This window comes from Mirounga leonina, unplaced genomic scaffold (assembly GCF_011800145.1).
Source record: "Mirounga leonina isolate KUSES-001 unplaced genomic scaffold, KU_Mleo_1.0 Mir_221, whole genome shotgun sequence".
NCBI lineage: Eukaryota > Metazoa > Chordata > Mammalia > Carnivora > Phocidae > Mirounga > Mirounga leonina.
This window is the reverse complement of record NW_023270554.1, coordinates 14196-27970: the sequence shown is the minus strand read 5'-3', so window position 1 is coordinate 27970 and position 13775 is coordinate 14196. Positions and strand designations below refer to the sequence as shown.

The window sequence follows — 13775 nt, the reverse complement described above, 5'->3', positions numbered from 1 at the left end:
GATAAAGAAGATCTGCTCTATATACACATTGGAGTACTACTCAGCCATCAAAAATGAAGAAATCTTGCCATTTGCAACCAGGGGGATGGAACTAGAGGTTTTTATGCTAAGTGAAATAAGTCAATCAGGAGGACAATTATATGATGTCAGTCATGTGGAATTTAAGAAAGAAAATAGAAGAACACAGGGGAAGGGGGGAAATAAAGTAAGTCAGGGAGGTAGACAAACCAAAAGAGACTCTTAAAAAAATAATTTATATGGGAGAGCATGAGCGGGGTGAGGGGCAGAGGCAGAGAGAGAAGCAGTCTCCCCACTTAGCAGGGAGCCCAGCGTGGGGCTGGATCCCAGGACTCCAGGTTCATGACCTGAGCCAAAGGCAAGCGCTTAATGGACTGAGCCACGCAGGCGTCCCAAGAGATTCTCGACTATAGGAAACAAACTGAGGGTGTTGGAGGGGAGATGGGTGGGGGACGGGGTAATTGGGTGATGGGTGTCAAGGGCAAGGCAGTTCCACCTCCGGCAAAGACATTTGGGAACCCCGGCAACAGGCCCCTCCCCCTGAAGATCAGCGAGAACAGCCAGCCAAGACAAGTTTACCGATCAATGAGAATGGCAGAACTCCAGCGCTAGGGGAATACTGCAGATAGAATTCATGGCTTTCTTACTATGATTCTTTAGCCTTTCAAAGTTAATTTTTTTTAACTTTTTTTTTTAAATTTTTCTTTGTCCTTTTTTCAAACAACATCCTTTCAATTCGTTTTTTAAAACAAATATTTTTTTATTTTTCATTTTTAGAGTCATATTCTATCCCTTCATAGTAGACACCCTTATTTTTGGCATATATATGTTGTTCTCTCTTTAAAATTTTGAGATACGGTTTCTTCTAACAGACCAAAATATACCCTAAATCTCTAGTGTATGGCTTTGTTCTAGTCTCCTGCCTGATCACATTCTCTCCCCTCCTTTTTTTAAATCCTCTTCTTTCTTTTTTTCAACCAACTTCTTATCAATTCCTCTTATACAATTGTTTATAATTTTCGTCTTTACACTCATACCCCATCCCTTCATAGTATTAATCCTTATTTTTGTACATATATAAGTTTTTCTTTCATTAAAATTTTGGGAGGCACTTTCTTCTAACAGAGCAAAACACTCCCAAAATGTAATGTGTGGCACTGATCTATGCACCATCCATATCATATTTGATCATATTCTGTTTTTGTTTTGTTTTTGTTTGTTTTTATCTTTTTTTATCTTTTTTTTTTTTCCTTTCCCTTTCTTTTCCCCTGGTTTCAGGTCTTTTCTGATCTGTTCAGTGAATATTTTCTGGGGATATTGTTACCCTGTTCGCGTTTTGTTCTCTCATTCATCTATTCTCCTCTGGACAAAATGACAAGATGGAAAAAATCACCTCAACAAAAAGAACAAGAGACAGTCCTGACTGCCAGGGACCTAATCAATATGGACATTAGTATGACATCAGAACTAGAGTTCAGAATGATGATTTTCAAGATACTACCTGTGCTTGAAAAAAACATGGAAGATATTAGAGAAACCCATTCTGGAGAAATAAAAGAACTAAAATCTAACCAAGTCGAAATCAAAAAGGCTGTTAATGAGGTGATCAAAAATGGAGGCTCTAACTGCTAGGATAAATGAGACAGATGAGAGAATTAGTGATATAGAAGAACAAATGATGGAAAATAAAGAAGTTGAGAAAAAGATAAACAACTACTGGACCACGGGGGCAGAATTCGAGAGATAAGCAATACCATAAGATGAAACAACATTAGAATAATTGGGATCCCAGAAGAAGAAGAAAGAGAGAGAGGGACAAATTAGAGCAGAGAACTTCCCTAATTTGGGGAAGGAAAAAGGCATCAAAATCCAGGAGGCACAGAGAACCCCTCTCAAAATCAATAAAAATAGGTCAACACCCTGACATCTAATAGTAAAACATAGGAGTCTCAGAGACAAAGAGAAAATCCTGAAAGCAGCTGGGGAGAAGAGATCTGTAACCTACAATGGTTGAAACATTAGATTGGCAACAGACCTATCCACAGAGACCTGGCAGGCCAGAAAGGACAGGCATGATATATTCAGAGCACTAAATGAGAAAAATATGCAGCCAAGAATACTATATCCACCTAAGCTGCCATTAAAAATAGAGGAGAGGTAAAAAGCTTCCAGGACAAACAAAAACTAAAGGAATTAGCAAACACAAAACCAGCCCTATAAAAAATATTGAAAGGAGTCCGAGAGAGCCTAAAAGCAACATAGACCGGAAAGGAACACAGACAATTTCAGTAACAGTCACCTTACAGGCAATACAATGGCACTAAATTCCTATCTTTCAATAGTTACCCTGAATGTAAATGGGCTAAATGCCCTAATCAAAAGACGCAGGCTATCAGATTGGATAAAAACAAACAAACAAACAAACAAAAAAACACAAGACCCATCAATATGCTGTCTACAGGAGGCTTATTTTAGACGCAAACACCACCAGACAGAATGTGATGGGTGGAGAACCACTTGTCATGCTAGTGGACATGAGAAGAAAGGTGGAGTAGCCATCCTTATATCAGACATACTAGATAGTAAACCAGAGTATAATAATGATAAAGAAGGACAGTATATCATACTAAAGGGGTCTAGGCCACAAAATATTTAACAATTTTAAATATTGATGCCCCTAACTTGGGAACACCCAAATATATAAACCAATTAATAACAAAATTAAAGAAAAACTTTGAAAATAATACAATAATTGGAAGGGACTTTAACACCCCAATCACAGCAATGCCGAGATCATCTAAGCAGACCACCAAGGAAACAGGTCTTTGCATGTCATACTGGACCAGATGGCCTTAACAGAAATGTTGAGAGCACTTCACCCTAAAACAATTAGTAGTAGTAGTAGTATTTCAGCTGCTGAGCTAGGTCAGACAGCTTTTGGTCTGAGGGCATGTGTTTCAAGGACTGGCACTGTGTCCAATGATGAGGCGAGTCCATCTCCCAGTACTTACTTGTTTCATAAAACTCCCTCTCTGCCAGGAGTCTGGAGTCATTGTACACATTTTGCACATCTGGTCAGATGGATATTCAATCATTCATGGTCCCTGTGCTGAGCTGGGTTGGAGGGCTCCAAAGTATTAGGGTGCTCAGTGCACCGTCAGGATGTGGACTCAGCTTTCCTGTGCTGAGCCGTGTTCTGAACCCAGAGGTGTGGGGCCCAGGTGGCGGAGAATCCTTGGTGCTCTGATTTCCAGTGTCCCGCTCCCATATGAGAAATGGGAATGTGCCCCTGAGTAGCCAGGCCATACTCACAGTGTGAAACTGGTCTAGGAGTTGCCAGGTGCATGGGAGGAGGTGTGGGCAGGTGGCTTGGAATGGGCAGGGGCAGAGAAGTAGGCAGAGAATTTAACAATGGCAGGAAGAGCTGTGCCTAAGGGCCATTTCTCTCCTTAGTGCAGCTTCAGTCTCTGTGGGGCTTTTATAACAGCCCTGGGGCATCACAATGCCTTCTTGTGATGTCACAACTATGTCCTGGCCAATCACCAGGACATTCTCAGGTTGTCCCCATTGGAGTGGCCAGTCACCAGGAAGCTCAGATTGCCAACGATCTATGGATTTCTCAGTGTCCCTGCAGACACCATTGTCTGGAAGCCATGTTTTAAAAGAAAGCAGATTAACTTTCCTTCAAGATGAAAAAATCATATTTGGGATGTATTCCTAGTGAAGTTCATGGTGAGGGAGAAAGGACTTCACCAGTAGAAAGCTAAATGTGTCACTCATTGTCACCATTCACTAAAACACAGACACCGATATTAATGAAGACATGGGCCATTAAGACCTCAGGACACGTCACACTTCAGGGTTAAGTCGATAACATGGCAGTCGAGTAGATGCTACTCTCCCTTCTTCCATCAAAGCTTAAGTAAAAGTGCAGAAAATGGTAGATATGTTTGGTATATCTTCACACAATAAACCTAAAACTAGAAAGGATAAAGCTTTGTTAGAAGTCATTACCTGCTTGACAAAACAACATTCAGCTCTCATAGAAAGGGGGTGACAAAATCCAGCCTGTCATGAAGTTCACAGTCTTCATGTCCAGAATCCAACGAGAAAGATCAAGCGGGAGGAGTTAAGATTTATCTCCTCCCTCGAATACAGCTACAGTGTTATCAGATCGTTCTGAACACCCAGGACATCAATCAAGTATCTGAGAAAACAAGTGCTGCAGGTCTACAAGTAGAAAAGTGACCACCATTTGGAAGGTAGGAGGTGTGGAGACGTGAATCTGGTGTGACATAGCTGAGGATACAGGGGAGGGGAGGGGGGCTTGAGGAGGATACCACAAAGTTTTATAAGCAGCGGAGCACAAAATAGTAACATTTACAAGTTTGCTCTTTCGGGGGTGTTCCTGGCTTAAACGTGCTTAGTTGGGGAAGCCAGGTGGAATCCTGGGTGTGACAGAGTGGTCTCAGGATCCCTGGAGTCTCATGAAAATGGCAGGTGCCTGAGTGTGACAGAGTTCCCAGACTTCTAAAAGTTAAAAATAGAGCTACCTTACGACCCAGCTTTAGGAACGGGAACCCTGCCTGAGAACAGTGAGTCTAGCTGCCAGCTTTCTGCTTTGTATTGCCATAAACTGCTAACCGATTCATGGTTGTGCAATTGATTTCCTGACATAGGGTGGCAAAATGCAGCAGCATGGGAGATCCTCCACGAGAGGAACCACATGAATCCAAGCTGAACATTTGGAGTTTTGGAACTCAGTCCCATGCCTGAGCTAAAAACGCTTGGACACAGGCAGGGTGAACATATGGTTTTGACGGTAACCGGGGAAACAGAGAGATGGATTACAAAAAATGAGAGTTGGACTTCTTTGCTGATTTGGATGCCTTATATTTCTTTTTGTTGTCTGATTGCTGAGGCTAGGACTTCCTGTACTACGTTGAACAGCGGTGGTGAGAGTGGACATGCCTGCCGTGTTCTTGCACAAAGGGGACAATCTCTGTTTTTCCCTTTTGAGGGTGACATTTACTTTGGGTCTTTCCTATATGGCCTTTATGATGTTATGTTTCCCCTCTCTCTACATAGTGGAGTTTTTTTTCATGAAACGATGCTGTATTTTGTGGAATGCTTTTTCTGCATCTATTGAGAGGGTCCTGTGGTTCTTGTCCTTTCTTTTTCATGTGGTGTTTCATATTGATTTGCAGAGGTTGAACCACCCTTGGAGGCCAGGAATAAATCCCACTTGGTCGTGGTAAATAATCCTTTAACTGTGTTGGATCCTATTGGCAGTATCTTGGTGAGAATATATGCATCCTTGTTCAACAGGGATACTGGTCTGTAATTGTCCTTTTAATGGTGGTCCTTGTCTGGTTTGGGGATCAAGGTATTGCTGGCCTCATAGAATGAGTCTGGTATTTTCCTTCCATTTCTATTTTTTGTAATAGTTTCAGAAATATAGGTATTAATTCTTCTTTAAATGTTTGGTAGAATTGCCCTAGGAAGCCATCTGGCCCTGGACACTCGTGTGTTGGGAGATTTTTGATTATTAATTGAATACTTTTTACTGGTTTGGGGTCAGTTCAGGTTTTCTATAACTTCCTGATTCAGTTTTGGTAGTTTATGTTTCTAGGAATGTATCCATGTCTTCCAGATTTCCCAATTTGTTGAGATATAATTGGTCATATTTTCTTATATCTGTTTGCATTTATTGGGTGTTCGTTGTGAGCTCTCCTCTTTCATTCAGGTGTTTACTTATTTGGGTCCTTTCCCTTTCCTTTTGATAAGTCTTACTTGAGCTTTAGCAATCTTATTAATTCTTTCAAAGAACCAGCTCCTAATTTCATTGATCTGTTCTACTGTTTTTTTTGTTTTGTTTTGTTTTAATTTCTTTATCATTGATTTCTGCTCTAATCTTTATTATTTCTCATTTCCTGCTGGATTTAGACTTTTTTTTTTTTCTCCACGTTCTCTAGGTGTAAGCTTAGGTTGTGCATTTGATACTTTCCTTGTTTCTTGAGGGTGGCCTGTATTGCTATATACTTCCCTCAAAGCACTGTCATTGCTGCATCCCAATTATTCTCGACTGTCATGTTTTCATTTCCATTTTCTTCCATATTTCCATTTTCTCCCATTTATTTTTTAAAATTCTTTATGTGCGTTTGACCCATTAATTCTGCAGTAGGATGTTTTTAACCTCCATGTGTTTATGGTCCTTCTATTTTTTCTTGTGTTTGACTTCAAGATTCATCACCTTGTTGTCTCAAAATATGCATGGCACGATCTCAAACTTTTTCAAGAAGTTGAAGCCTGACTTATGACCAAGTATGTAAAAAATATTTTTCTTCTTTGCACTAATTTTTAGGATACAATGCTAAAAATGTTACAAAATGTAACCCTATATGTGTACCTAAAACAAGACACAATTTTAATACACACATTAAATATTTTGTGTTTGCTTCTAGAAAGGATGAGTACTTTCATTGTACCACAACTAATGTATATATGTAAGTGTATGTATATATATTTCTCACTTCAGTAACAAAGGTTTCAAAACAAACTATTCAATGAACAATGGATATTTCAAGTGGAGTTCCGAAAAGTTTTGTGTTTTTTTTTGAAACTTCCAGGTGAGGGCAGAGTGATGCATGTCGTTGTGCTGGTTTGTGATTTAATGTAGTTCTGACATTTTGTTTCCCAAATTCCCTCTCAATTAAGTTTGAAAGGGAGCAAAAACAGAAATTGCTTGTGCCTGCTAGATTGTTTTTGGCCCCTCTACCTCACTTTCTCTGTACAGAGGTGTAGCCCTCTCACTCAGACATTCACAATACAAAAAAGATCCAGGGGTAGCAGGACAGGGATGCAATTGATGTATGGAGGTTCTTGCATGCAATATTTGTTTACATCATTGTGCAAGAAAACAGGGATTGTGGATTTCAAATGGAAGTGTTTTCATGATTTAGAACTCATATTAATAGAAATTGAATGCTAGTTCTTAAATAACTCTTAATAAATGTTATTCTTACTAAATAATATTTAATGCATTGAGTATATCAAATAAGTTACATAATGTATTAGTATATTAAAATACATAATAATATATGATTTATTAAATACTAGAATACATTGGTTTATGTTTCTGTTTTATTGAGGTATAATTGATATAATTCTACTGTTCTTAGGTGTACTGCATAAAAATTTGATATATCTATATATTATAAAATAATTGTCAAAATAAGTTTAGTTATCATCTGTCACCACCCAGAGCTACAATTCATTTTGTTATGATGAGAACTACTAAAACCTACACTCTCAGCCACTTTCTTATATACAACAGACCATTGTTAACTACAGTCACCATGCTCTACATTACATCACAGGACTTACTTATTTTTAACTTATGTATCATATAACTAGAATTTTTACCTCTTGAACACCTGCACCCTTTTTGCCTATAATTTTTTATGAATTTTTGATAACTGCTTGTAACCTTGGAATTATAATTTTACTGTTTCATGAAATACAAAAGTTATATGGATAGATCCCATATAACGTGATTGTATTATAAAAGTCAATTTTTATAAGTTCTTAGAATTTTTCATGGGAGGGAACAGTACATTTCTGGATGTATGTATTTATAAAACAAATACCTGTAAAACTTTTTTTTTATTTTCATTGGAGGTTTGGAAAAATCCACTTTCCACTCTTGATGGATAGAAACTTTGATTTTCTTTCTAAAGATATGACTAATGGATAATCTCTAAGCATTGAATATTGATATAGAAAACACATGCTTCAAGCATTTTTATTACTATCTTTAATGGAGAAAGTTACTTTGAGCATATTTTTCATTGCCTTCAGAACATCTTTATTCCTAAAACTGTAGATGATAGGGTTCAGTGTGGGTGTGAGGATGGTATAGAATATTGCCAAATATTTGTCCTGGCCCGGAGTGTGGTATGATTTGGGTCTCATGTATGTGAAAATAAATGGCCCATAGTACATTGTGACCACAATCATGTGGAAGGAACAGGTAGAAAATGACTTTTTCCGTACTTCTGATGATTTCATTTGAAGAACAGTAAGGAGAATTTGGACATAAGAAGCAAGGATTAGGGAGGAAGGGACAAGGAGAAAAATTAAGCCACTTACATAAACTCCTCGTTCATAGAGTGTTGTGTCCACACAGGACAACTTCAACATGGCAGGGACTTCACAGAAAAAGTGATCAATGGCTCTTGGGCCACAGAAGGGAAACTGGAGTGCATAAGCTGTGTGGACTATGAAGTTGACAGTCCCAACAATCCAGGACCCTCTAGCCATGAGAATGCGGACATAGTCATTCATAAGAATGGGATAGTGCAGTGGGTGACAGATGGCTACATAGTGATCATAAGACATTGCCGCCAGGAGAAGGCACTCACCACCCAGGAGGGTGAGGGATAGAAATATCTGGAAGCCACAACCTGTGAATGAAATAGTTCTGCTGCCTGACAGAAAGTCAGTGACCATTTTGGGAACAATGTTGGAAATATGCAAGATGTCCATGAAAGACAGATGGCTGAGCAGGAAATACATTGGAGTATGGGGTCTTGAGTCCCTGAGGATAAGGAGGATCATGATTGTGTTTTCTGTTATAGTCATAATAAAAATGATGAATATAAAGGAGATGAAAACTAGACTTGATTGAGAAGAAGAAAAGAGTCCTAAAAGAATGAAATCACTGGTGAAACTGTGATTCTCATGCCCCATCATGAACTCCACTCTTTTCCTAAAATAGAAAAAATAGAGCTAAAATGCAGTGGCGTAAATCTCAAACTCATTTACATTTAGAAGCATAATAAAATGAGAGTGATGCAGGTTTTGCAGTTCAAGTCAACAGACTCTCAACAAGCTTTGGAAGTGGGCTTGGTTTACAACATGGCCATTTATTTGTTTGAATCAACTGATGATAGTGGTCTATTGAGAAAGCTGTCAGCTCCATGTAGTCTTAATTCCGTATTCTTAAATGCAGTTCAATCTTTTGTCAAAGGTCACTTTTTAAATGAGACCTACCCTGAACAGTGTACTTAAAATCTCAGTAACCCCCGACTTGCCTATTTCTCCTTACTGTGCTGTCCTTTGATGTATTTTGCAAATCACTTTTCATCTTTTACATATTCAATAAACTTATGAACTAAATTTATTTTTTATGGTCATTCTAACTCATCAGAACTTAAACTTCCCAATGTGAAATCGTTGTTTTGCCCTCTGTATAAACTGAATGGCTACACAATGCCTGGTATATAGTAGTTCCTCAATAATATCCTTTAAATACCTGAATAAATGAATAGCATATGGAACTCAATTTTCTGTCTCATTTTTTATTTGGATAAACCCTAAAGAAAATGAAATGTATTATTTATACATCTTTCTAAAATAATAAGTAATGATATACTATAAAAACTAGCTTAATCTGTATTTATAATTTAATCTGTAATTTGTAAATATCAGCATTTAAATGTAAAAAATGAAAATTTTATTCAGTTAAAATAAGAATATATTTTAATTGGGCCAGTTTTATTAACTCCTCAAAATTGAATTATATTTCATTAATTCTTTATATAGAGAATCATATTGTTTCCTAAATAATGAAATTGTTTAGATGTGGGTAGTGACTTAAGTGTTCCCTTTACTATATGTGCACAAATTCATTATGTATGATCTATCCCTCAATAAATAGATATACATGCATACATACTTATACACACAGAGAGAATTTAAGAAAACACTGCTGCAAATCATGAAAAATAAATAACATATAAAACAAGTTATTTGCCTTCTTTAAGAACTATTCATAAATTTGGGGTTCCTGTCTGGCTTAGTCAGTAGAGCATGTGACTCTTGATCTCAGGGTTGTAAGTTCAAGCACCATGAATCTTAAAAACAACAACAAAAACACTCTTTTAAGTTTGAATGAAATGTGTTTTGGTTTTCCCTTTGGGAAGCAAATGTACAAATATGTCCCTGATAAAATATAAATAATGTGTATTTTTCTGTTTTATTTTAGTGATTATTGAGATACTTCATTATGAAATAAACCTCTACACTCTATTTTGATGGCCTGGAATGTGGCCACTGTTTTGCTATAACGTTAGGTATATGAAAAGATTAACCTTTGAATGACGTTGCAGATATATACATGTTTAAGTAGGTCTTGCTGTTTTGACTGGTTTGACCAACAGCTCAGTAAAATTCGGTAAGGACATGGATTGAGATTTAAGGGCATCAATGCCTTCCTTGAACTGGTGGATCATAAGTTAGTCTTTAAAATCTATGAATAAAAAATCACTGAATATTATTGACAACTCAAATTCAATATATCATTATCCAAAGTTGTTGACTTTTTCTCACTGCCAAAAATAATTTTGTCATTCTGGTTTTCCATTTTCCATTAATGATTTCAATTGTTATGCTCATTCTCATCAAAAATCCATACTCGATTTTAGTGTTGAGAAGTGTGGGGGCATCTGAGAGACACAGTCAGTTAAATGCCCAGCTCTTGGTTTTGCCTCAGGTTGTCATATCTGGGTCATGAGATCAAGCCCCAGGTCAGGCTGTGCACACAGGTACAGAGTCTGCTTAACACTTTCCCTCCCTTTCCCTGTCTCCCTTTCTCTAAAATAAATAAATCTTAAAAAAAAAAAAAAGAAAACAAAAGTATATGTAACGTCTATTTTCTGCAGAACCCCATCACATAGTAGTCCCTGGCCTACTGTAGGTTCTCAGTAAATGTTTGTTCAAGGTATTTTTGACTATGGACTCTGATATCCAAAGTTATCCACAATATATCAATTATATTTACATTTTTAAAGAGTTTGTGCTGCCTCTACAAGAATATTTTGTCTACATTTGTCTTCAGATATTAGAAGTACTCCATAATAAATTCAACAACTACTTCATCTTCTAGGTTCTGCTACTTTCTTTCCACTTCCATGGGGCACCTGAAGTTCAAGAGCTGAGCTGAGATCGAGTCCAGTGCTTAACCAACTAAGCCCCCCAGGTGTACAACCATCTTTTAAGAATCTTTGCCTAACTGGTCAATCAGGCATCTGGAATATCCTTCCATGATGCTAGAATGATAGATAAAATGATACCTTCTATGCCATCCAGAATGTTGAATGAAATCTGTTCTTGAATCCAAAGAGGTATACTCTAATGGTGAGCTTCCTAACACTATGTTTAAAAGTGGGAAGACAAATGTTACATATCCTGTAAAATCTTCCAAATCTGTGCTACCCTTATAAAGTTATAGTCTCTTTCTCTCTATATGACATTAAATATTCTCTGTCTAATAATACTAAATGTAAGTAAAGAGATGTAACATGCAGTTTACACCATCCTAACCTCTAGAAGTTTGGAGACTAATTATAGAAGATGCTGTCATCATTAGATACCAAGTCTTTAGCTATAAACACAGTCATATCCCAAACTTGTCTCCCAGGTAAAAGAAAGGCTTCCATGCACTTTACCTAGTGAATGCAATATGCTCAAATATTTTTTTACCATTTTACATTTGTCAAGATTTTGAAAATTCATTATACAGCACTAATTTGCCTTAACTAGTTTGAAAAATATTCTTTTCATTTTTCTGTCACATCTCTCAGTACATGAATAAAACATTCAGAATATGTCCTTAACTTTAAACAGAAGGGGAATTACATTTAAATAGAAGGAAACTATTCAATAAAATTAGTAAGACTACACATCTATTCAATTATTTGTATGTTCCTACATTACATCTTTATATTAAAATTTTGACTGTAAGATGAAGGACAAAAATAATAGATCATTACTTCCTGAGTAATATTTATCTTGTGGTGTTTAATGTAGAAATCCTGGGAATATTAAGTCTGATATACATGCTTCTATTTATACTAAAAGATAATGCTACTTTGAATATCTTTTATTTTTTCCTTGCTTAATTGTTCTGGCTAGAACTCTCAGTACTATATGGAATAGAAATTTTAAGATGATCATTCTTGTGTTGTTTCCGATCTTAGAGAAACAAAGTTTTCAGCATTTTTAGTATTGATTTATTATGTGTGTTTTTTTTTTTTCTATAACTAATGTTTGGAGAGTTTTTATCAAGACAATATGTTGCATTTTATCAAATGTTTTTTCCTGCACCTATTGAGATGATCATATGATTTTTATATCATTTTGTTAAATAAATGGTTCTACTTATGCTTAGATTCCTTTTTCTGGGTCTTGGTATAGAGCCCCATATCAGGCTCCATGCTCAACACTGAGTCTGTTTGAGGATTCTCTCTGCCTGCCCTCCCCCTCTTTAAATCCATAAATAAATCTTTAAAAAAAATGTTTGCTCATGGAAGAAAGAAATTTATAAATGAGAATAATTTTGGAGAGGAGAGAGGTTATGTGGAGCCTCAAAGGCTGAGAATATCTACAATTTTGAGAAACTTCCTACATTCCATGATCACTTCCTGTCTCTCATGGGGATTTTATTGAAGAGGGGCATAGTCAACACAAGTTAAAAGCCTAGTTTATTTTGATAGACTCTGTCTATTTTGAAAAGCTGAAAAGATAAAATTTGTTTACACTTCAAAGCAACAGTGTTAAAACTAATATACAGCACATGGACAGAAACCTTAATGAAAATTATGATTTGGGGGGCACCTGGGTGGCTCAGTTAGTTAAGCGGCTGCCTTTGACTCAGGTCATGATCCCAGGGTCCTGGGATCCAGCCCCATGTTGGGATCCCTTCTTCTCACTCTCCCTCTGCTGCTCCCCCTGCTTGTGCACTCTCTCTGTCAAATAAATAAAATATTTTTAAAAATATGATTTTTCAAATTCCTTTTTTATTCTTGTACTCCTAATTAATTCAAAAAATTTGAGAAAAGTGTATGAACTTTTTCTTCCATATATGTAATTTTCTATTATATCTCACTTCAGTATGTTCACATATTTTATGTCAGAGACTATGTGCGAATTGGCTTTATATATAAAAATATATATTTACATATACATATATTTATAATTATACACCCGCACTTTCTCATTGAAGTGACACAATGTCTGAGCCAGGAATAAGTCAATGAATGTGTAAGTGTCTAGAGACTGGAAAACATATAGTCCATGCTGCTTAACCAACAATGGCTTAAAAGTCCCCACATCATGAAATTAAAAAGATGGAATTCTTGATCATGCCACATATCATCTTTGAACTTGCATCTCTTCAGAAGCAGCTAATGATACTTCTCTTGCTGTAAACATCAGCAGTCTGTGACATGTGAAAAGAGGACATGGAAGGGCAGTTATTTGATCTTAAATCATCTAGCCAGGTGTTACACATGCTTATTTCCCTGATGTTTTACAGACCATCCCATACTTCAAGGACAAGGGAAGTGCAATACAGTTCTTAGTCCAGAAGAAGGAAGTCAAGATTATTAACCAGCATCACGAATCAACAAGCTCTCCTTGTTTGGTTCACTTAATTTTCTCCAACAAAATAAGTTCAACACCCCCAAAAGGAGACAACCAAAAGTTGCATTTAGCCATGTGATGAGGATGTACGAAGCAGGTCTAGAAATGATTTTTCTTATTACATGACCTGTGAAATGCAAGTCATCAAAATACGCAAAACATTTGGTGTTTCAAGGTCCTGATAACATCAATTAACAGTCCTATGAAGAAGAGCAGGAGAAACACAGGAATTTGTTCTCAGATATTCTCAAATCTCAATGGGCAGATTTGTG

The 13775-nt window shown here is 36.8% G+C and overlaps 1 protein-coding gene across 1 annotated transcript; it reads right to left on the bottom strand.

Annotated features, from left to right (window-relative positions):
* Positions 1–2011: 2011 nt before the first annotated feature.
* On the bottom strand, positions 2012–12151 carry LOC118026199 (olfactory receptor 2AJ1-like). Its single transcript, XM_035028956.1, has one exon. It carries the CDS (start codon positions 8770–8772, stop codon positions 7813–7815), a length of 960 nt encoding a protein of 319 aa, XP_034884847.1. The 5' UTR covers positions 8773–12151; the 3' UTR covers positions 2012–7812.
* Between the last annotated feature and the right edge of the window lie 1624 nt (positions 12152–13775).